The sequence below is a fragment of the Myotis brandtii genome, unplaced genomic scaffold, assembly GCF_000412655.1.
Source record: "Myotis brandtii unplaced genomic scaffold, ASM41265v1 scaffold217, whole genome shotgun sequence".
NCBI lineage: Eukaryota > Metazoa > Chordata > Mammalia > Chiroptera > Vespertilionidae > Myotis > Myotis brandtii.
The window spans coordinates 1,875,186-1,898,222 of NW_005358137.1; the positions used below are offsets into that span (position 1 = coordinate 1,875,186).

The window sequence follows — 23,037 nt, forward strand, 5'->3', positions numbered from 1 at the left end:
TGTGACCTTTTATTACAAAGAACAGATACATATTACAGCCAATGTCTGACTGAGTTGTGGTTTGAATCACTTTTTGTTCTGAAAATAAGCAGTTTTGGGAGCAAATATTTTAATTGTGTATGTCGGCATTAAGAAAAAAGATAACAGGCATATGACTTTTTTTGGTTATTGTAAAAGATAGTGGAACATATCAGTTCCAATGAGAATTATCATTTAAAATTGATTTATAATTGAGAAAGTAATTTGTAAAGGACTGTGCGACTCAAAAACTATTCTGTCTTAATACATTGCTTAAGAGAAATAACAGTGAAACTTGTTTTGAAAGTTGTATTCAAATATTCTTTACACTAAAATATAGGATCTGTCTTCTATTTGTGATAGGTGTTGTGTATCTTATTTTAAGGAAAACAATTACAAACTCAATTTCCAACAATATTCTAACATCCTCATTTTTTAATCTTCCTCAAAAATGTCTCAAAGCAGTAAAATGTACTTAAAATTAGTTTCAACAAAGATAGGTTGATATATGGGCTGTGACATTAAAAGAAAATATACCATTTATTTTATTAAATATTGAACTACTAACCATTCTCAATATTTCTTATTGTCCTGAAAACTGGTCTATGGAAGGTACCTTACCTTTTTTTCTCAAGAAGACATTTTGTTAATGTAAATTTTGCTACTTCTTAAAAATATTTTGTCATTTGAAAATACCAAGAAAATTTGGTCCAGGAATTAAATTAAAACATTGAATTTCATGAAAATCTCCTTCCTTTTTCTTTCTCAAAAGATGCATTGCCATTTGCTCCCTCGGGGTCTGGATATGTGAAGAACTTGCACACTGTACGAGCCATCCTCAGCTGAAAGAGGCCATCAATGTGATAGGTGTCACTTTGAAGGTATTACCAACTCATGATATACATTTGACATTAAGCCATGTTCTAGGTTTTCACCCAGTTTTCATTTGAATTAGCCCCATCTTTATTTTCCCCTCCATTACCAAGAGGGTATATTTTAAAAATATATTTTTATTGATTCAGAAAGGAAGGGAGAGAGAGAGATAGAGACACCAATGATGAGAGACATCAATTGGCTGCCTCCTGCACGCGCCCCACTGGGAATCAAACCGTGACCTCCTGGTTCATAGGTCAGCAACCAACCACTGAGCCATGCCAGTAGGGCACCAAAAGGGTATTTTTAATTTAAAAATATATATTTTTCTGAGAGCCATGGTGAACGTTCTGTGAGGTTCTCAGGAGAGGCCACCAATGGCTGCTTCCCCACTGGCCACTGCAACCGGTCCTCCAGTCTGAGCATTTCTAGACCAAGTTCAGTGGCAAATTGGGTTCCCTTGGTGGCTGGGCAGTTCCTGTGGCAAGCAGGACACCTGGAAGGAGTGACAATAAAGTGGGATTTTGTGCTCTGGCCTCATAGGTGGGACTAGGAGAGACATAACAGTCCTGGTTATGACCTTGAGTGCTCACGGTCCTGCTGGGCTTTGGGCACTCTTGGGACATCTTTCTGCCTTTGCTTTGTTAATGAAAAGAAGAACTGCCACTTACTGGGTACTCATGCTGGGCCTGATTCATGCTAAAGTCTCTGAGTGCTTTGGTTAACCTTCCTGACAGCACTGAGGTAGATGTCACAATCCCTGTGTCACTCCAGGGGAAAGCAAGGCCAGGGAAATCAGGTCATGATCCCACAGCCATTCATGCTTAAGTGATGGAACCAGCACTGAGAGCTGATCTGTGTGGCATGAAAGACAAAACTCAACTTTCATATGCACTGTGAGGCCGCTTTTTAAACCAGAGCTCAAATTCTGCTGGGTCCTTTCCTGGCTCCTGCTTAGAAATGATGGCAGGAATTTTAGCATTGCTGTTAGTACACTCTCAGAACGAATAAGCGGCCAGCCCCTGGCAGGCATTGTGCCGAAGGTTTGTGGAAGTTCTCCATTGCTAGGTAATTGCCCATTTTACAGTGGAGGAACTGAGGTGCAGAGGAGTTAAAGAATTTGTTCCAGGCTCTAGAGCAAGCATGTTAAACTTGCAGCCGGCGGGCCGCATGCCTCATGGCGGGCTGCGAGTTTGACATGCTTGCTCTAGAGCAGTGATGGTGAACCTTTTGAGCTCAGCGTGTCAGCATTTTGAAAAACCCTAACTTAACTCTGGTGCCATGTCACATATAGAAATTTTTTGATATTTGCAACCATAGTAAAACAAAGATTTATATTTTTGATATTTATTTTATGTATTTAAATGCCATTTAACAAAGAAAAATCAACCAAAAAAATAAGTTCGCGTGTCATAGGTTCGCCATCACTGCTCTAGAGCAACAACCTGGCCTTGCTGAATCCTGAACTGTCTATCACCCACATGCAGGCTCTTGCCTGCTCTGCTGTCTGCCACATGATGCTCTAATAATAACAGTCCTTGCAGCTGGCGCTTGTGACAGTCATCACCAGGCCATTGACAGCCTTGTGCCGCCTTTTGTGTGTCAGCCCACAGGATAACACCGGTGTTCCCCTGCCCGTGTCTCAGCATCCAGCCCTCCGGTCTGGCCCCTGCCTTCCTTGGCAGCCTGATTTATTGGCAACCCTCCTCACCCACCACTCTTCCTGGCCAAACTCAATGCTCCTGTTCCCTAGGTGTGCCCTCTGACCACCTCCCTCTGTCACCCTGTCCTCTCCCTTCCCTCCTTGACATCCCTTGGGATTGCCCTTTATGTCTTGAGAGCTGGAAAAACGCTTGCTGGTGATCCCTGTGGAGAGGAATGGAAAATTAATTAAACCAAGATTATCACTTAGGAGTGCTCCCTGTGCCCTGAGGAGGGAACTGAACCCTGACCTTGGTCATTGTGTTTAATCCTTAGAACTATCCTATAAGGTGAAGGGTTATTGCCAACTCTGCTTTACAGATGAGGAAAATAAGTTTATTGAGAATAATAGAGCTTGTCAGGGTCAAACCCAAGATACTCTGGCCTCATGTCTGGGCTTTGTCACAAATGTGGTGTGCAGGACACTCTCGCTGACTCCCAAAGCCATGGAGAAATAATCACATATAAAAATGGAAAAAGTTGGGTATCAATTGTGTGTGTGTAGATTCCAGTTCATTTTTTTAATATTTTATTGTTTCAATTCTAAGATCTGTTTTTCAAATTTTAATTTTTCTTAAATCTAGAAATGTATATTTAATGTAATGTGGTACCCCCCCCCCATCTTTACCCCTTTCCTGGAAAAGATGTTAATAATTTGATATTATCTTGAAATTAAGGAGATGTACAGATGTGCATATCTATATATCTATGTAGTATAGAAGAGAGATGGAAATTGGTAACAAGAGAAGAATATGAGGTTTTATTTTTTTTCTTTCTATTTATACAAATTTTCAAAAATTTCTGTAATTTTCTACAAATATGAGGAAAAACTTAAGGCACCAGAAAAATATGTACCTGCCCTTAACTCTGTCACAGGTGTCCCAGCACAGTGCATGGAGGTGGATCTGCCACTCCTGTACATTCAGTTATTATTTCCATTTTAGAAATAAAAGAGAAAGTGACTAAGGAAAGCCAAGGAACCCCTCTTGCTCCAGCTTGAATGAAGTAGTCTTTAAAAAATGTACAAAAGATCAATGAAAAGCAAGAGCTGGTTCTTTTAAAAGATAAACAAGATTGGCAAACCTTCAATCAAACTCATCAAAAAAAAAAAAAAAAAGAAAGAAAGAAAAAGAAAAGAGAGAGGACCCAAATAAATAAACAAACTCAGAAATGAAAGAGTAGAAGTAACAACTGACTCCACAAAAATACAAGGGATTTTAGGAAAATATTAACAAATGATTGTATGCCAACAAATTGGACAATCTGGACAAAATGGATAAGTTCCTAAAATCATGCAATCTTCCAAAACTGAATCAGGAAGAATCAGGGAATCCGAACAGACAGATTACAACTAGCGAAATGGAAGCAGCAATAAAAAATACTCCCAACAAATAAAAGCCCTGGACCAGATGCCTTCACAGGTGGATTTTACCAAACATTCAGAGAAGAACTAACACCTATCCTTCTCAAACTTCCAAAAAACTCAAGAAGAAGGAAGACTCCCAAGCTTATTTTACGAGGCCAGCATTACCCTAATTCTAAAACCAGGTAAAACCACAACAAAGAAAGGAAGTTGTAGGCCAGTATATCTGATGAACAGAGATGCTAAAATCCTCAACAAAGTATTAGCAAATGGGATCCAGCAATATATTAAAAAGATCATACACCATGACCAAGTGTGATTTATTCCAGGGATGCAAAGCTGGTATGATATTCACAAATAAATAAATGTGATACATTATCTAAACAAATTGAAAGTCAAAAACCACATGATCATATCAATAGACACAAAAAAGCATTCAACAAAATCTAATACCCTTTTTTTTTTATAAAAACTCTCAGCAAAGTGGGAATAGAGAGATCATATGTCAACATAATGAAGGCCATATATGACAAACCTACAGCCAACATCATACTCAAAAACTAAAACCGTTTCCCCTAAGAACAGAAACAAGACAGGGATGTCCACTTTCACCACTTTTATTCAACATAGTACTGGAAGTCTTAGCCACAGGGATCAGACAAGAAGAAGAAATAAAGGCATCCAAATTGGAAAGGAGGAAGTAGAACTCTCATTATTCGCATATGACATGATATTGTACATAGAAAACCCTAAAGACTCCACCAGAAAACTACTACATTTAATAAATGACAAACATAACAGATCAGCTCAGACAGCCATTAATGCCATAAAGAAATGACAGCAGAGGGACAGGATGAAACAGAAGAGCTAGAGGGGGTGGACTGCAACTTTGGGTGGGTATGGTGGCTGTGCTATGATCTAAAAGATATGACAGCATCAGCTGAATGCAGATCTGGAGAATGAGTGCCTCAGGCAAACAAGGAGCAGGTGTAAAGGCTCAGGGCAGAAATAAGCCATAGTGTTTGAGGGATGAGAGATGCCCATGAGAATCAGGTCATCTGAGGCCTGGACGGCTGGTTGAGGCTGTGAAGAGCCCCTGAGTGCAGGTGCTCTTACCCTGGGTTTACCTTGCACCTGTCAGGAAGGGGTAGTCAGCAACTGTTTATTCTATAGAATTAAAATTAATTGCCGTCTTCCTTATCCTCTACATTAGTCACTGAAGTGCTAAATGTTAGCTTTTCTGTGTTGTGTGTGTGGTATCCAAGTCAGTTGGTGTCTGCTTCATGTGACTTGGAACTCCTTGGTGTGGAAATAACGAAGCTACCTATCCCGAGGTTTCCCTAGACAGGGACACAGAGTCATTGGCAAACCTTTCTGCTCTAGATAATGAGGTGTGGGTGGCAATGTAGCCCAAGGTTCTGGCCAGGGTGCCCTGCCTTTCATGCACCCTCAGCCACCAGTCTTTGCAGGGGCTACCCCTTTGACATGCCATCTCACAAGAAATTTAAGCAGCCAGAGGAACTTGGACACATGCAGACTCAGGAAACGTACACAAAGTAATTGAATATATCATAACTCGTGAGTCTTGTTCTCATAGTCCCAAATTTTTAATATTTTTTTTATGTTTCACATGTGGGTTAAGTTTAATTTCCTAGGATAGAAAGACATTTGATCGTTCCATTTCTCCTTGTGTGAAATGATGATAACATCTATCTTAAAGAGCTGTCGATGAAGATTTTTCAACGCTAAAATGATTATCTTGTAAAAGATTCAGTAGCAGATACTCAATAATGCACTGAATTTAAATTTCCTACTAGCCAGCACTAGGATTTATGTGATCACATAAAAAAACCTTTTGAAGTTATGGTTTTAATTTCCAAATGATTAAATGATAGCTATTTGTTTCTACAGAATGTTATATAAATTAATATAACTAGTCTGGACAAGAGGCAGTTATAGAATGATGATTGTTTATAAACTATCTGGTAATAGGACACATTTTTCACCAAAATAAAAATCCGAAGAAACCCGAAATACTAATTCAAAAACATCTATGCATTCCTATGTTCATTGCAGCTTTATTTACAATAGCCAAGATTTGGAAGCAGTCCAACTGTCCATCAGTAGGTGAATGGATAAAAATAGCTGTGGTACATTTACACAATGGAATACTACTCAGCTGTAAAAAAATAAGGAAATCGTACCCTTTGTGACAACATGGATGGACCTGGGAGAGCATTATGCTAAGTGAAATAAGCCGGTCAGAGAAAGACGAGTAGCATGTAATCTCACTCATATGAGATGTAATGGACAAAATGAACTAACCAGCAAAATAGAGACAGACTCATAGATAGAGAACACTGACAGCTGTTGGGGTGAGGGTTTGGAGGGCTGGGTGGTGGTGGTAAAGGGATTGGAAAAAAAATACTCATGGACACAGACAACAGTGGGGAGGGTAAGGAAGAGTGGAGGAGGGTGAAGGGGGGATACATGGTGATAGAGGGAGACTTGACTTGGGGCGGTGAACACACAGTACATACAGTGTCCAGATGATGTGTTGTGGAATTGTGTACCTGAAGCCTTTATAATTGTTAACCAGTGTCACTCATAAATTCAGTAAAAAGAAAAAAAAATAAAGCAAAACAAGGAAATATATCTCTAAAAGGAGCTAGAAAGAAATAACTTATGTTCTTCCTTAGTAGTAATGTGCATGTTAAGTGAGGTTATTCAGTTTGGGGTTTTGTTTCCTTTCCTAGTTTCCTAACAAAATCGTGGCTCAGGCAGCTTGTGATGTTCTTCAGTTGCTGGTTTCCTACTGGGAAAAGCTTCAGACGTTTGAAACCTCTCTGCCTCTGAAGATTGCAGAAGTAAGTCTCTGTAATGCTGAAGCATAAGCATTTCCCCCCCCGCCAAAAAAAATGTATACACACTTTAACAGCTGATAGCTTGATTTTCAAAATGAAATGTATTTCAATAAACACTGCCTTTATTCAAAGTGTGTGTATACATTTTTGGGGACACCCTATATTTGATATTTAATTGATTGTAGATACTCAATTAATTGTTAGAGAGCGGACTATTAATTGCCACGCAAGTCATTCGTTTTAAGGTTGAATTGCACTGGTCCTCGGCTGTGATTTCAGGCACTATGTAGAGAAGCCACCAGTGTTCCAGGGCAGAGTCTTACACTTGGAGAGTTTGAAAGGCAGACACAACCACAACAAAGAGACCTTTGTAGCCTGGGCTTCATTCATCCAGAGTAATTTGGATGGTGCCAACGAGGAGTAGGCAGCTGGTTAGGATGCCCTCTGTGTGTGGTGGGAGGAGCAGGGGGGAAGTGGGGGACTGCTGTGTAAAACCAGGAGTCTCTCCCAGACTGAAGGCCCGGACTGTGCTTCTGCCATAGCGTGATTGCCAGCTGTAATGAGATTACTGCTCTAATACCCTCTGTGAGGGTAACTGGTGGAGGAGAGGGACAGAAGACCAGGAAGAATCGTCTCAGGCGTAATGTCCTGGAGGTTGGTTGCAATGGGGATGCTTGCTTGTACAGGAGCAGGTACCCTCCCCCCGTAGGGGCCTGGTGGTAAAGCACACCCATTCCTGACAGTTTGTTTAGCAGTACTCTTTAAAACATGCCCTGTTCTTCAACATCCAGTGGCAACTCTTTTTTTTTTTTTAAATTATTTATTTTTAAAATATATTTTGTTGATTTTTTACAGAGAGGCAGGGAGAGGGATAGAGAGTTAGAAACATCGATGAGAGAGAAACATCAATCAGCTGCCTCCTACACACCCCCTACTGGGGATGTGCCCGCAACCAAGGTACATGCCCTTGACCAGAATCGAACCTGGGACCCTTGAGTCCGCAGGCTGATGCTCTATCCACTGAGCTAAACCAGTTAGGGCTCCAGTGGCAACTCTTTAAGGAAATGTGGTTTGTTTCCATGTGGTATTAGAGGGAGAGTGATCTTGATTTTTTTTTTCTCAGCCCTAGACAAATTTCACCAATGAGATCACTTTGTTCTCTCAGAGATACATCAAATATCACAAGTGATTTTTTACCTTAAGTGGCCTAGAGTGAAATAGAACTGTGCACATAGGAATATAAGGTGCTGCAAAATGGAATTGGGTTTTAGGGCAACCATATAATTTACATCTCCATAGAAGACTTTTGAAAATAACACAGTGCTGTGACACTAGGAAAACAGTGTAGAGCTGGGTCATTTATAAGAAAACGAAATGGGAGCATTTTCATAACTATTTTTGAAAATATTTTTTGCTTTCTACACAAGTGTGGAGACTGAAGATAGAAATTGTATGACTGCAGATATAAATATTTCTTTCTCTGGGGCCCCCAATTTTGCCACCAACAGAATGGGATGGAAGCCACATGGAACTCTTACCATATGGCTTCCAAAAGTATCACTATGGTCTATTTGATCGAGGATTTTTCTTTTATACAGATCCTTGTGGCCACAATTGCTTTTCTTTTACCAAGTGCAGAGTACTCCTCAGTGGAAACAGATAAGAAGGTAGGTGGCACACTGGCTAAGTTTCCCTTAGAGTCTGTTTTTTTAAAATGTAAAACAGAATGATAAATAGTGTTACATGCAGGGATATCCTCTAGAATATCTTTCTCTGTTAACCCTCGTGAAAACCTTACTTATTCATTTATTCCTTTTTTGTGTGTCCATTGAATAATTACTGTTATGCAGGGACAATTCTGTTGTTTGTTATTGCCTTTAGTGAAGTTTAAAAGACTGCAGTGTAAGGTACTGGGCCTGTTTTCTCTTCCAGTTCATTGTGTCCTTGCTCCTCTGCCTCTTGGACTGGTGCATGGCATTGCCAGTGAGCGCCCTGCTCCGCCCGGTGTCCACGGCGGCCCTGGAGGAGCAGCACTCACGCAGAGCCCCTTTGCTGGATTACATCTACAGAGTGAGTCTCAGTTCGGCCTGGAGGGCATGGAGTATGGGCTTAAGCATCAGAGAATCACCAAAATAGGTTTTATGCATTTGCCTATTTATCAATGCCCTTTTGAAAAGATTTATTGGGCAGGGCAAGGGGGGAAGGGAGGGGAACCTAAAAGAAACAAATAATTTAAGGAGGGAAAACAGGACAGATATAATTGTAGAGAAGCAATAATTACCATGTGAAAGATGCATGCATTTTCACATGACTGTCATCTTTAAACAACTGCGGTTTGATCAAATCCCCCAGTTTTCACGGAACATGGTCCAAATCTACTTAACTTAAAACAGAACTGTTTATATAGTAGGAATATCCATAGCTTTAGTTTGAGAAAATCTATTTTTCAAAGGAAGAAAAAAGTATAGTGGTCCCAGTAATCTCTTAAAAGATCTTAAGAAATAAATTAATGAAATGTATCACATCAAAATAATTACCGTCATCATTTTATAGTACTTAAAATATGGTACTATTTCACCCCATACTCATGACTAGGTGTGGTATTTGCTCTGGACCCTTTAGACCAGTGATGGCGAACCTTGACATGCGTGTCAGAGGTGACCCTCGAACTCATTTTTTTGGTTGATTTTTCTTTGTTAAATGGTATTTAAATATATAAAATAAATATCAAAAATATAAGTCTTTGTTTTACTATGGTTGCAAATATCAAAAATTTTCTATATGTGACACGGCACCAGAGTTAAGTTAGGGTTTTTCAAAATGCTGACATGCCGAGCTCAAAAGGTTTGCCATCACTGCTTTAGACTGTCCTTCTACACAGACTTCAGTCTGTCCTGCGATGGCCTTATTTATTTATTTATTTATTTATTTATTTATTTAGCATTTTGGTGTCCATTCAATAATTACTATTATGTAGGACAATTCTGTTGTTTGTTTATTTTGGTAATGGACCTTTAATAATAGTTTTTTTTAAAGATTCCATGTCATTAACTGATTACTTTTATTTTAAAATTTATTAAATTAAAAGAATATCACTTAACCATGGTTGAAATTCTACTAAAAAGTATTGTGTATTTTTAAATAGATTCTTCACTAGTTGAAGATTTTGGTTGCTATGTTAGCTTTATAAACCTATCTGAGGCTGGCTTGACCCACTAAAGCAGCCACAATCATTTAAATTCATCTCCTTTTTTTAAAGATGTCTCTTAAAATTGCTTTACCAATATAAAAGTCACCTCATAGTTAACACGATTCACAAATTTATTGAATAACTCTTCATTGTATTTTTAAAGGAAACTTTCTATTGAAGTATAAATGCATCTAGAAAATTGCATCAATCATAAGAGAGAACTTGATGAATTTTCACAAAGTAAGCACACCTGTGAAACCTGATCCCAACTCTCGAAACAGAACATTCCTAGCCTCCCAGATGCTCCCACTGCGCCTCCTCCTCATAACTAGCCATCCCCCCACCCCCCCCGACACACACACAGGGATAACCACTATACTGTCACAGTACAGATTCGTTTTGCCGATTTTTAACTTTGCATAGATGGAAGCATACAGTATGTCATTTTGTGTCTGATGTCTCCACACAGCATCGCTTCCGAGGGATTCATTATATTATTGTGAATAGTTGTAGGTTTTTCACTCTCATTGCTATTTAGTATTACACAGGGAGAGTAAACCACAATTTATTTTTTATTCAACTGTTGATGGGAATTTTGGTAGTTTAGAATTTGGGACTATAAACGAAAGTTCTGTGAACATTCTATTCTAGTATGTTTTTTTGGTACACATATGTATGCATTTCTGCTGGGTGTACACCTAGGAGTGGAGTTGCTGGAATACATATGTTTTGCTTTAGTGGTAAAAACTAAGTAATTTTCCAGAGTGGCTGTGTTAATTTACACTGTCACAAACAGTGTCTGAGAGTTGCAGCTACTAACACTTTGCTGTCTGGTAGGTATGAAGTAGTATTGCATCGTAGTTTTAATGTGTGTTTCTTATTTTTATAGCATTTGACCAATAGAAATTAATTCTCTCAATGACAGAAGTTCAATTTTTATATTAATAAGAAAGCTACCATAATTTTTCTGTACTGCTTTTCTGCTAGGAAGATGACATACTTAGGTGAGAGTCCTCAGCTGACTACAGGTTCTCAGTACTTCTTAGCTGCGCACAAAGACTACATACCCCCAAGTCCTCCTCCAGTTCCCAAGAGGCAACGTTGAGTAGAAGGAACTAAACGGGGAGATGTCCAGCCCGACAACAAGGCCTCCTGCCATGTGGTCAAATCCAAGGTCGTCATCTAAAAGTGAATTGACAGAAGGAGACTAGACTTTGGGTGTTGAACACACAGTACAATATACAGATGATGTATTCTAGAGTTGTTCACTTGAAACCTATATAATTTTATTAACCAATATAATCCCACTGAGTTCAATAAAAATATTTTTAAATAAATAAATTAATTAACTGCATATAAAAATATTTAGCCCAAAGATGTCTCCTTACTTTTTAGAGTATTACCTTGGTTTTCATAAAAATTAGGTTTTTGAATTTATAATTTTGAATTTATAATCAAAAAGTAAAATTTAGTATAGTTATTAGCTCATACATTTGGGCATACACAAGATGATTTATGTTTGCATGGCTTATAGAGCTTCAGTCAACAGCAATTGGTAATCAGCCAGTAAGCTTTTAGGAAACTGGTCTTGTGATAATAATAATACTTTAAAAACTTGTATTAAACTTACTTCATTAATCACAAATTTAAAAATTGTATTAAATTTGCCCTTCCAATTCTTGGGGACGTGAATTATACTAATTCAAGTTCATGAACGCTTATGAAATGCTAACAATCTCTGCTGGTCGTTTGTATTCTGCCATCCACTATAGGTGGTGGTTGTTTATCTTGTGGCTTATGCAATAGCTAGGCTTCGTCTCCCAATTTACTTCCTTCTACTAATTATGTGGCTTCGGGTGGACTGGAGCAGGACTTAGGTGTGTGCAACCATACAGAATGGCAAAATAGGCGCTTTTTTACTTTTGCTTTTTTTTTTTTAACTTGAGAATGTATTTATTGTCATTGATGTGAAAGGAACAAATAAACTTGCTAATAGCAAGACTATGTTTTAGAATGAAAAGGATTTGATGTTTTCAAGTATTATGAAGCAAGTGTCCTACCTCCTAAGGCAGCGGTCGCCAACCAGTGGTCCTGGTGGTCCATGAGGTCCGAAAGGTAGGTGACCGCTGGTTTAAGGAAACCTTTGGAGCAGTGGTCGCCAACTGTTGGTCCGTGGACCACTGGTGGTCCATGAGGTCTGAAAGGTTGGCGACCGCTGTCCTAAGGGACAGAGAGTTATCCGTGGCACACATTCCCTTCTGTTTTTCACAGGTTCTGCACTGCTGTGTTTGTGGCTCAAGCACATACACCCAACAGAGTCACTACACACTGACCCTGGCTGACCTGTCATCCTCAGATTATGACCCCTTCCTGCCACTGGCAAACGTGATGAATTCTGAGCCAGTCCAATATCACTCATCAGCAGAACTGGGCAACCTGCTTACTGTTGAAGAGGGTGAGATTTTTTTCAGAATATTAACTTTTGTGGGCAGGAAAAGGAAAGATTATAGCCTTTTATCCATGCTTGCTGTATTGTTTTTGATTCCAGTTGTTGAATTCCTGGTTTCTAGAGTTCTCTGTGAAAATTCTGCCTTTCTTGTTTCTCCTCTTTTTCTCTGTTTCTTCTCTTCCCCTTCCTTTTCTCACCGTAGTTGAATGTTGTGTTATTGAAGAACCATATGTCTCAGACCCATGGGACCCACAAGAACAGTTCATTTTCTATCCCCAAGGAGCTTTACATCTAACGGGAGAGACAGGATTAATACACAAGGACTCATTTGTGGGCTGGTAGCACCATAGCTGTTTCCCATGGAGAAGGACCAAAGCCAGACTTGGAGGGACGGACAGACTCTGAAAGAAGATTGTAAAGTGTTCCAGACTAAGAGAGCATCCTGAAGAGAGAGATGGGAATTTACGTGCCACAGTTTGAGGATAGCTCAGTTCACAGCATAGGGGCCATTTCAGGGCTTAGTATGTCCTCCTTAACCAACCTTCTCTCCAGAATGACAAGAGCTCATCTCTGGAATGTGAGTCAAAATGTGGTTGTGTCATCTATACGTACATTGCATAGACCAGTGATGGCGAACCTTTTGAGCTCGGCGTGTCAGCATTTTGAAAAACCCTAACTTAACTCTGGTGCCGTGTCACATATAGAAATTTTTTGATATTTGCAACCATAGTAAAACAAAGACTTACATTTTTGATATTTATTTTATATATTTAAATACCATTTAACAAAGAAAAATCAACCAAAAAAGTGAGTTCGTGTGTCACCTCTGACACACGTGTCGTAGGTTCGCCATTACTGGCATAGACCCACAACCTCCCCTCCCCTCAACACACACACACACACACACACACACACACACACACACACACACAAATGAGTATGTAAATCTAGTGAACTCTGAGTATTAAATTGTTTCAATGTCAGTTTTCTGGTTGTAATATGGAACTATAGCTATGTAAGATGCTACTATTGGGGTGAAGGATATTTGGAATCCCTTTGTATTATTTCTTACAAGTAATGGAGGTAGGATTTGAATTTAAGGTTTAATGACCAAGTTCCAGAAACCTCATATTAGTTATTCTGATATTTTGCAAGAATACACTAAAGACTCATTTTGAGTTGTGTTGCTGGTGGATGGTGTGTGGCACCTTTTCATCTTCTTGTTACCCTCCCTTTACTTAATTATGTAATTGTCTTTTTCTGGAGTTCACTGTTTGCTTTTCCACACAATTGTAAATGAAAACCATATTTTTTTAAAGAAAATGACCCTTTATCTGTTTCCTTTGTTTCTTACCTTTGTAGTCCATGTCTCATAAAAAAAAGTAATCTACTTTTTCCTAAAGTTATTAATTTATATTCATCCCTATAACTGTCATAAAAATTGGTTCACCACTTATTATGATTCATCACTTGAAAATAGCAGAAGATTAGCAAGTTAGTGGAAAAGGATAAACCTAAAAATGCACCTTTAAGTTTTGGTACCATTTTTCTTTCAGTGTACAGCATTCTTTGACTTGATCATTTATTAAACACAGATGATATCTTGTTCATTGAAAAGCAAAGAGAATCAAAAAGAAATCCAAGAAAAATCTGGACAGTTTTGTTTCCCTCAGTCATCACGTAGAATTTCTTAGATTTTAGGACCTGATTGTTTCTTTGTAGGATTTATACATCATAAAATAGGTGTTTTATAAATAAGTTAATTGGATTTTCAGTGTCTGAGAGAGAGGATGTTTAGTATGAAAAAGTTAATTTTCTTGTGGATTTAGATTAAATTAATAAAGTAATTTTGTTAATTTAATTAATCAATTGACTTTATTTTATTGATATTTAATTAATTTTTTATTAATATTTAATTTTTATATTGTGAATTTAGAAAACAAGTATTTCCTAAACCTTTAAGCCCAAATTATAAATCTTAGTTTATTTTACTATCTAGTGATTTATTTTTGTTCACATTAAAAGGTATCATTTTTTGTTCTTAGATTAATGCACAATTTTTTGTGAATTTGGTAGATGAAACTCTCTAACTGATCTCAAGGTTAAGTGATTGTCTCAATGCATTCTCAGGGATTTAGTTTGTTTGCTTCTCCATTCTGCCTCAAACATTTTACAAGGCCCAGTTTTAGATGCCGTTTTCAGTTTTTCTGTACATTTGAAGTCTTGAAAATTTTGTAAATCAGTTGCTCTTGGGCATTTAATCATCAACTACAAATTTAGTTAAACTCTTCTAAGCATTTCCATAAATTACTAATACATCAGATTCTGTTAAAAATTTAAAATGCCCTAACAACAAAACATAAATTGTCACAATGATCTTAAACCCAATTGCAAAATATACAGGGTGGGGCATAAGCAGGTTTACAGTTGTTGGTATGGAAAATAATACAATAATTAATAAATAATAATACAAGTCTAAATTTTGTGTTTCATATACTCACAACTGAATTCCGTATTTAAGCAGTCATAGGCTGGATTTATTTTCTTACCAGTGTCTGCCTTTATTCTAATGAGGGAGCGAGTTAACCTCTCTGGTCCAGCCTCCACCTGCTCCCAGCCTCCAGCTGTTCAGCTCTGCCATCCTCTCCAACTGCAGATTTTGGCTTCCCAGAGCTCCTGAACTGTCACCTTTTTAAGGACAAGGACCTTTCTCTTGTTTATTGTTGTCTCTGCAAACTTTTAAATGCCCCTTTCAGAATGAAATCTTCATGTAAATTGATTCTTTTAGCAATCTATTTAAACTGTGCCTTTAAATTCATATAGAATGTGTCAAAAAACAAAGTAGGTTCAGAAGATTCTCAGACTAAAAAAAAGCAAATAGTCTAAGTACAGATTGACATCTGGTGGTGCTCAGTGTTCATCTTCATTCTCCACTGTATCTTTATGTTTCCTTACTTTTGTTCACAGAGAGGAAGAGACGAAGTTTGGAGCTGATCCCTCTTACTGCCCGCAGGGTGATGGCCCACCTGGTGAACCACCTGGGACACTTCCCCCTCCGTGGGGGCCCGGCCGTGCTGCACAGCCTGGTCAGTGAGAACCACGACAACACACACGCGGAAGCCTCTGAGCTCTCCTCCGAGGTGTTCAGGAGCCCGAACTTGCAGCTGTTTGTATTTAATGACAGCACCCTCATCTCCTACCTCCAGACTCCCACAGAAGGCCTGGCAGGCGGCTCACCAGCGGGGGCTCTCTCGGACGTGAGAGTCATTGTAAGGGACATCTCAGGGAAGTACTCTTGGGATGGGAAGGTGTTGTATGGACCTTTGGAAGGCTGCTTAGCACTCAACAGCAGAAATCCTTCATTTCTGATTTCGGGCTGGCATCATCAAACATTTGGACCTCCGAGAGATTGTTCTCAAACTGAGGAGGGAGAGGATGCCCTCGACAAATTACTTGAAAACATTGGCCACACAAGTCCTGAATGCCTTTTACCATCGCAGTTAAATCTAAATGAGCCTTCCCTACCCCCATGTGGAATGAATCGTGACCAAGAGAAGGAAATCATCGAGGTCATTTTGCGCCAGAACGCACAAGAAGCCGAGCATGTTCGGAGGAGTAACTCCGATTCGGCCATGAGAGTCACCAGCCAGGAGCAGCCCTCACCCGTGGAGCCCCGAGGACCCTTTTATTTCTGCAGGTTGCTGCTTGATGACTTGGGAATGAATTCTTGGGACAGAAGGTAACAATCCACCCTAGACCTATTTTGTTATTTTTGTGTGAATTCTTTTTTTATCAGCTTGGACTTGGGGGAAGTAAGAACAGAAATGGAAATTTTTCTCAATTTCAGCCTTTACAACTTTTCTGCTGCTAAATTAAAGCTAGCTAGAAACTGTCCTGTATTGATTGCACAGGTTGATTCCAGGCATCTGGTGTACGTTTTAAAAGCTATCAAACGTTTTCTGATGAAAGATAGCTTGGCATAGTAGTTCAAGAGACACAGTTAAATCCAGTGGGGAGTGTGGTTCAGTGGAGAAGACTGTGTGGAAGAGGGTAGCCCGCTAATAATTTGATGGGGTTTTTAAGGACAACAGTGGGGGAAAGAGATACATAGTAGAGCCAACAGTGAAAACACACATACACACACACACACACACACACACACACACAAGTCACATACTCATTTACCACAGAGCCATCCAGTTTCCTGGATAGCAACGGGATGCAGTGGAATTTTGATGCCTTTGAATGCCTTAAGGAGAATTGAGTTCATTCTGTGGTTTTGATCACAAATCTTTTGTTAATGCAGCAGATGGGTAGATGAGTGAATGGATGGATGATGGATAAGTTTGCCAGTTGATTGACTAGAAAGAGCAAAATTGGTCTGTGATTACATGACTTTTCTTCCATTCCTTTTTCTCTATAGGAAGAATTTTCATCTATTGAAGAAAAATTCAAAATTATTGAGAGAACTAAAAAATCTGGACTCCCGTCAGTGGTATGTGACAGTATATCACACCACTTCCTTCCTTTCTGTCTGTGTGTGCTTAGATGACAGATACAGATGACAGATACACCTGCGGAAACACCCAAGGTAGTTCTGTAAGGCAGAATTGCTGACATTTGCACACGTCATCCTTTCGCTATTTTTACCCTTAGAGTAAGCTCACATGTTTGCTACACTAAGAAGAGTTCGGTGCTCCCACCTAATCTGTGCCTTTGATCAGGGACCTTTCATGAGGTAGCCAGTGGACATTCCTTTTCATTTAATCTCTTTTTCTGATGAGGAACAGAGCTTTACTTAGGTTAAAGATTATCCTGCCCGTGCTCAGTCTGTGTTGATTGAACCCCATGAAATTGCTGCTCCACGATGTTGTCAAGGTTAAAACCAGTTTGTTGTAATTAGTAACTTACTAATAGTAAGCCTCATTTTCCAAAGCTGGTCAAATCTCAGATCTCCCATTTTTTTCAAACAATCTTAGAAGCAACTCTAAACATGAGCTCACAACCAGTTTTTGATCTGGGGAAATGTATGCTTCCAAAAACATCCAGTAAAGTAAGTGTGGTAGTTGGTACATAGCACGTGCTCCTTGAACAAACTGCTTTCTTCATCTTAGTTTTTTAAAAACACTTTAAAAAATAGCTTTTCTTCTTCTATTTCCCTTAAGAATATCATTAGATTTCTCATTAGAGATGAAAAACCTGAAGCCATTATTCCTCACGTTGCCCTTCATCATACTCAGTTTCCCAATTGCTGTTGTGCTTCTTTTCTCTAGAGCAGCAGTCGCCAACCTTTCGGACCTCACGGACCACTGGCTGGTGACCACTGCTCTAGAGGAATGGAGACTGAATTCTCTAGGAGACTCTGTGAGGGATTTCTTCTGGAGGACTTAGGGATTTGCTTCCCTCTCCCTCTCGTCCTCCAGTGTTAGACAAGCAGTCACTTGGGTTCCAAACTCAGCTTTTCAAGCATATGCTGAATTACTTGGTGCTTCTTAGTATTAAGTGAATACGTTGGTATCTTGTAATTGTGTGTTAATGCACTTCAGTTGCATGAGGTACAATTGAATTAGCTCCCTGGAGTGCTGTTGCAGTAAATGTGGCTTTGGAGAGCTGATTGGCAAATCCTCTGCTCCTTGATTAACCTTTGCTAAAAACCACAACTCCTGGTGCCTTCTTGACATCTAAAAAAGTATCACCTTTTTTTTTCTTTAGTGGAAATAAGTCAGGGACTCTTTAGCTATGAGAAACCTAGACTGTCCTGTGTATTGGTCAGTAAGCAGGTAACACACCATGCTCCTCAACTTTCAATTTGGATGTTTGCATTTATTTATTTATTTAAATTTTTTTTTTTAAAAGGGGAGAATGGTGATTTTTATTTTTTAAAATATATTTTATTGATTTTTTACAGAGAGGAAGGGAGAGGGATAGAGAGTTAAAAACATCGATCAGCTGCCTCCTGCACACTCCCTACTGGGGACGTGCCCGCAACCAAGGTACATGCCCATGACCAGAATCGAACCTGGGACCCTTGAGTCTGCAGGCCAATGCTCTATTCACTGAGCAAAACCAGTTAGGGCTGCATTTATTTTTTATATCAGTTTCTCTCCTTGCTCAAAGCATAGTTCTTGCTTAGCATGCTCTTGGGAAAAGTAGGGGCTATCTTGCAACTATCACCTATATCCTCGGAAGTTAGCAAAGATGTAAATAGTGTGATGACTATTTACATACAGTGTGTTCCCCTCTTAAATATCAATGCCTCTTGCCACTCCGTGGTTAAGGTGAAAGTTAAAATTGTTTCCTTTGCTTGGCTTTTTAATGTGACAGCACTGGGAAACTGAGCTATCCTGGCCTATTCCTAATAAGAAAGAAAAATGCATTCTAATGAGGAAGAGGAAATGGTTGTTTTATGCATGTGTGTTGCTGAATTACCTGCTACTTCATGCATGGGTCATGCAGCTTCTGGATATGAAATGCTGTTGATGTTGCTAATTATAATTTCAAAAGCCTGGCTCTAATAAGGCCAGATAGCAGCTTCTGCATCCTTGCAGGCTCTCTGTGGTGCTAACATTTTAGAGGATGTGAAATTTGATTAATGTTTACAACTAAAGATCACCTTTCCTCACACCTATACCAGTCAGGCAGTCATTGGGGCTTAGTGCCCTGTGCTCCCACATTGAATTAATGAAGACTCAAGAATCTCTGAGCAGCTGCAATGTAAAAAGCTTAAGCTTGATAAACCTAAGATTGTTTTCATGTATGTAAAGTCTATAGAATAGAAAAAAATTGAATGCTGACTACTTTTTTTTAAAAAGAGAGAGCTGCCAGAAGAAATTGAGTAACTATACTGGTTTCTTCTGTGCCGAAAGAGACAGTGTTTTAGGTCATGGTTATGATCTCTGTTATCATCCGAGCCCCCAAATTGTTATAGCTCTAAGAATAAGCCAGCCAGGTTCTAGGCTGCCTGCGCACCCTGCCTGCTGCCCAGGGAGTAAACAGCGTCACCTTTCAGAGCTCCATGCTGCATGAGGACAAGCTTTCAGATAGTCTTGAAGCACAAGGTCTCTCCTAGAGCGTTGAGCCTCAGGGGTCCATCCCCACAATACTCACCTCTCCTCATAACACCTGTTCTCATCAAGAGAAGCACCCCCAAGTGTGTGCTCATGCGAGCCCAGTCAGAACATTCAGAGCATCCACCTTCTCCGGCGGCAGCAGGACAGTAAGCATCAGAAGCCTTACAAATAGGCAGTGATCAGGATTCCATTTCTATGACTTTATTTTAAGGACATATCAAAGACAATGTGAACATGTCTAAAATTGGAAGCAACCTAAATGTCGTATAATGAGGATTTGGGATGTGGTATATTAATGTAATGAGATGTTATACAACCATTAAATAACGTAGTTATAGAAAAGCATGATATTAAAGTGTTTACACTAAAAAATGGTTACATGGAGAATTGTATGTTTTGTATATTTTATACAATAAAGTACTCATAAATACTTTAAGTGAAAAAAAGTTGTAAAATAGAATATAGTAGCTGCTCATTTTTGTATAGAAAAAAATGGTAACAGGTTCTTTGCTTATATATTGAAATAACAAGTTTTTGTCATTTTTTAAATTTTGTAATTTTCATTGTATGCTTATTACATGTAAACTATGGGGGAAATGAATAAGGTATCTGGATAAATAGAAGAGTAATTTCCTCACACATTTATTTATATGACTTTTTGGTTGAGTTCCAATTCATTCTGCTCATTAGTAAAAAACAACACACACAAAACAACAACTTCAGAAGGAAGTACTTGCAAATATATTAAAATATGATCCCCAAATTTCACCAGTACGGATGTCTAACCAGATTACAATGTCGAGATATTAAACAGTTAGACAGTAGAAACATTCTCATATTGTTTAAGCATTTGATAATTTTTTCTATGAGATTTTTTTAGAATATAATGCAAAAATAAGGAGAGGAATGGAACTATTCTGGAAGTGGTAATCCAAATTTTAAGATAGAAACTAGAGTGCCTCGGATGATGAGAGAGTGGAGTGAACAATACTTGATTAAAGTTCTGTTTCAATGAAAAACATCTTCATCTCTAAACTATCTCTGAATTGCTTGGAATAAGTCCAGTTATTTTGATACTTTTCACAAATTACACACTTATTCCAGTGTGTAATTTATAGAAATTGGTCACTAATACATTTAAATATACCATCATATCTCTGGTCAGTTCACCAGAAATTTAACTGGACATCTAGTATGTGCTAAGGACTGTACTAAATGTACAAAAGGTAAAAAGGAGGGGATCCTTGCCTCAATGTGCATATTATGTTTAAGGATTTAATAGCAATGTGCCCAAAATCCATCATGGAAGAAGTGGATGAACCTCTTATATGGCCAAAGAGGTTTTGCTAGATAGTTATACACCCTACTAAGCGCCCTCAGGTTAGTCAGAGCACAGAGTGGGTATATACCCCCACAAAGAAAATATCTAAGTTTGCTCTGCTTAGAAAAAGTTTGTTTCTCATAAAGTCTTGTGAGGCATGTTCTACAGTTCCAATTATGGAACTACCCAATATCCTCAGCTGGAAGTGCAGAAAATGAAATATGGGTGGTAACATGGATCTATTCACAATTGATATCTGTTTAAAATGCATTCAAAGATATATATATTTAAGTGGAGAGAACTTGTCAAGTAGTGTGTTGTAACATGCTGTTAAGTATATCATTTGTCTTGAGAGAGTGATCTCAATGCTTCAATTCCCCGTCTCCTGCTTGGTATGTGTGCTTTTTAAAAACTTTCTGTGCTTCCTCCAACCAACCTCTACGAGGGAGGTGAAGATGATAATACTCGTCTCAGTAGGGTTGTTGCAAAGAGTAAACGAGATCATATGTGGAACCTTCTTAGAACAGTGACTGACCCCTAGTAAGTTCTCAGTAGGAGTTATGCTGGTGGTAGTTGTAAAATAAGATTTGATATCTAAAAATTCTCACTTCTTTAAATTTAAATTTTTATAGCCGTGAAACGCATAAAATTGCAGTGTTTTACATTGCTGAAGGTCAAGAAGACAAGTGTTCAATCCTCTCCAATGAAAAAGGAAGCCAAGCATATGAAGACTTTGTTGCTGGACTTGGATGGGAGGTAATTAATTTCATTCAGTAGGTATTTATTGACCAGCATTATTTAAAGATGTATATAAACTAGACATTGATTGTATATGTCAGTGATGGTGAACCTATGACACGTGTGTCAGAGGTGACACGCGAACTCATTTTTTGGGTTGATTTTTCTTTGTTAAATGGCATTTAAATATATAAAATAAATATCAAAAATATAAGTCTTTGTTTTACTATGGTTGCAAATATCAAAAAATTTCTATATGTGACACGGCACCAGAGTTAAGTTAGGGTTTATCAAAATGCTGACATGCCGAGCTCAAAAGGTTCACCATCACTGGTATATGGTTTTACAAGAATGTAATGAATTTGACATCTTCTATTAGTTGGTTTTCAGTACTTTATACATGAACTTTTGTTTCCCTTAACTTTCCTCTTAATATTATTTCATTTGTTCTTTATCAGAGCTGCATAGTCAGATCAGCTCAGATCACCTAACCATAGACAGTTTGTGGTAAGAGAAGACCCTAGAGAATGGAAAAGAAATCAGTAACTTGATGGGTGAACAGACAAAGAGTTGGATGAAGTCAAATGTTGGAATGAAAATAGAATATAGTAACCATGATGGTTTAGCTATCCAACCTATTTCTCTAGGGTAGATCCCAGGATGATTAACAATGAAAATTTTGTTTGTGCTTTTCTAAATGATACTCTGACAGACAGACATATGTACATTTATATACATCTGTGCATACATTTATGTTGGGAGACAGGGCTAGTGGGTCTCCTTCTTGGGGACCGCACAGTCAGACACCCAGTGACAGCAAAGTGGCTCCTACTGCAGAGCCAACCTACTCAGTCTCAGCCCATCTCCAACTCTATCTCACCCAGGAGGATCACCCCAGCGCAACTCAAGTTGGGTGCAGGCAGCCGTCCCCTCTGCAGGACCAAATTTAACAGGGCAGAGCCTCTGGGGCTTGGTAGAACAGATCATAAGAGTACCCTATTGGGCATGGTGCCTCTGAGCCTGCAGGAAGGGGCCAAGCATTTCATCCTGGTCCCAGACAATAGCTTCTGGGGCAACACATTTCAAATGTTAGAGCAGCACACCCTTCCCATTGCAGAACTGAGCTTAGCTGGGCAAGGCCACTGGGACTTGGGAGAGCCAATACCTCCCATGGAGGTATTGCCTGCAAACCACTAGGAGGGGGCGGGCACTTCTTCTTCCCCTTCCCAGGATAGTGCAGGCTGATTCCAGGCAAAATCTTCCTTGGGAGACACTCTGAAAATCCCAGCTTTGCTAGGCACTCTGATCCCCCTTGCGGGACTGAACTCAGCAGGGCGGGGCCCCAGAGTGGCCAGGCAGTCCCAGTGATTCAACAGGTGAGTGCCGAGCCCCACTGACTGTGTGATATAGGTGGGAAAGTGGTCTCTTCCAAAGCTACACAGTTCAATCA

The 23,037-nt window shown here is 39.1% G+C and overlaps 1 protein-coding gene across 4 annotated transcripts in view; it reads left to right on the forward strand.

The window, feature by feature from the left end:
• Window positions 1-23,037, forward strand: part of RALGAPA2 (Ral GTPase activating protein, alpha subunit 2 (catalytic)) — a 274,630-nt gene that overhangs the window by 147,121 nt on the left and 104,472 nt on the right. For all 4 annotated transcript variants that reach the window (XM_005865977.2, XM_014539482.1, XM_014539483.1 and 1 more), the window contains 8 exons: window positions 791-899; window positions 6,712-6,822; window positions 8,418-8,486; window positions 8,752-8,889; window positions 12,281-12,464; window positions 15,426-16,197; window positions 16,882-16,953; window positions 21,482-21,605. In XM_005865977.2, coding sequence (XP_005866039.1) covers window positions 791-899; window positions 6,712-6,822; window positions 8,418-8,486; window positions 8,752-8,889; window positions 12,281-12,464; window positions 15,426-16,197; window positions 16,882-16,953; window positions 21,482-21,605 — 1,579 coding nt within the window. The remainder of the gene's footprint in view (window positions 1-790; window positions 900-6,711; window positions 6,823-8,417; window positions 8,487-8,751; window positions 8,890-12,280; window positions 12,465-15,425; window positions 16,198-16,881; window positions 16,954-21,481; window positions 21,606-23,037) is intronic.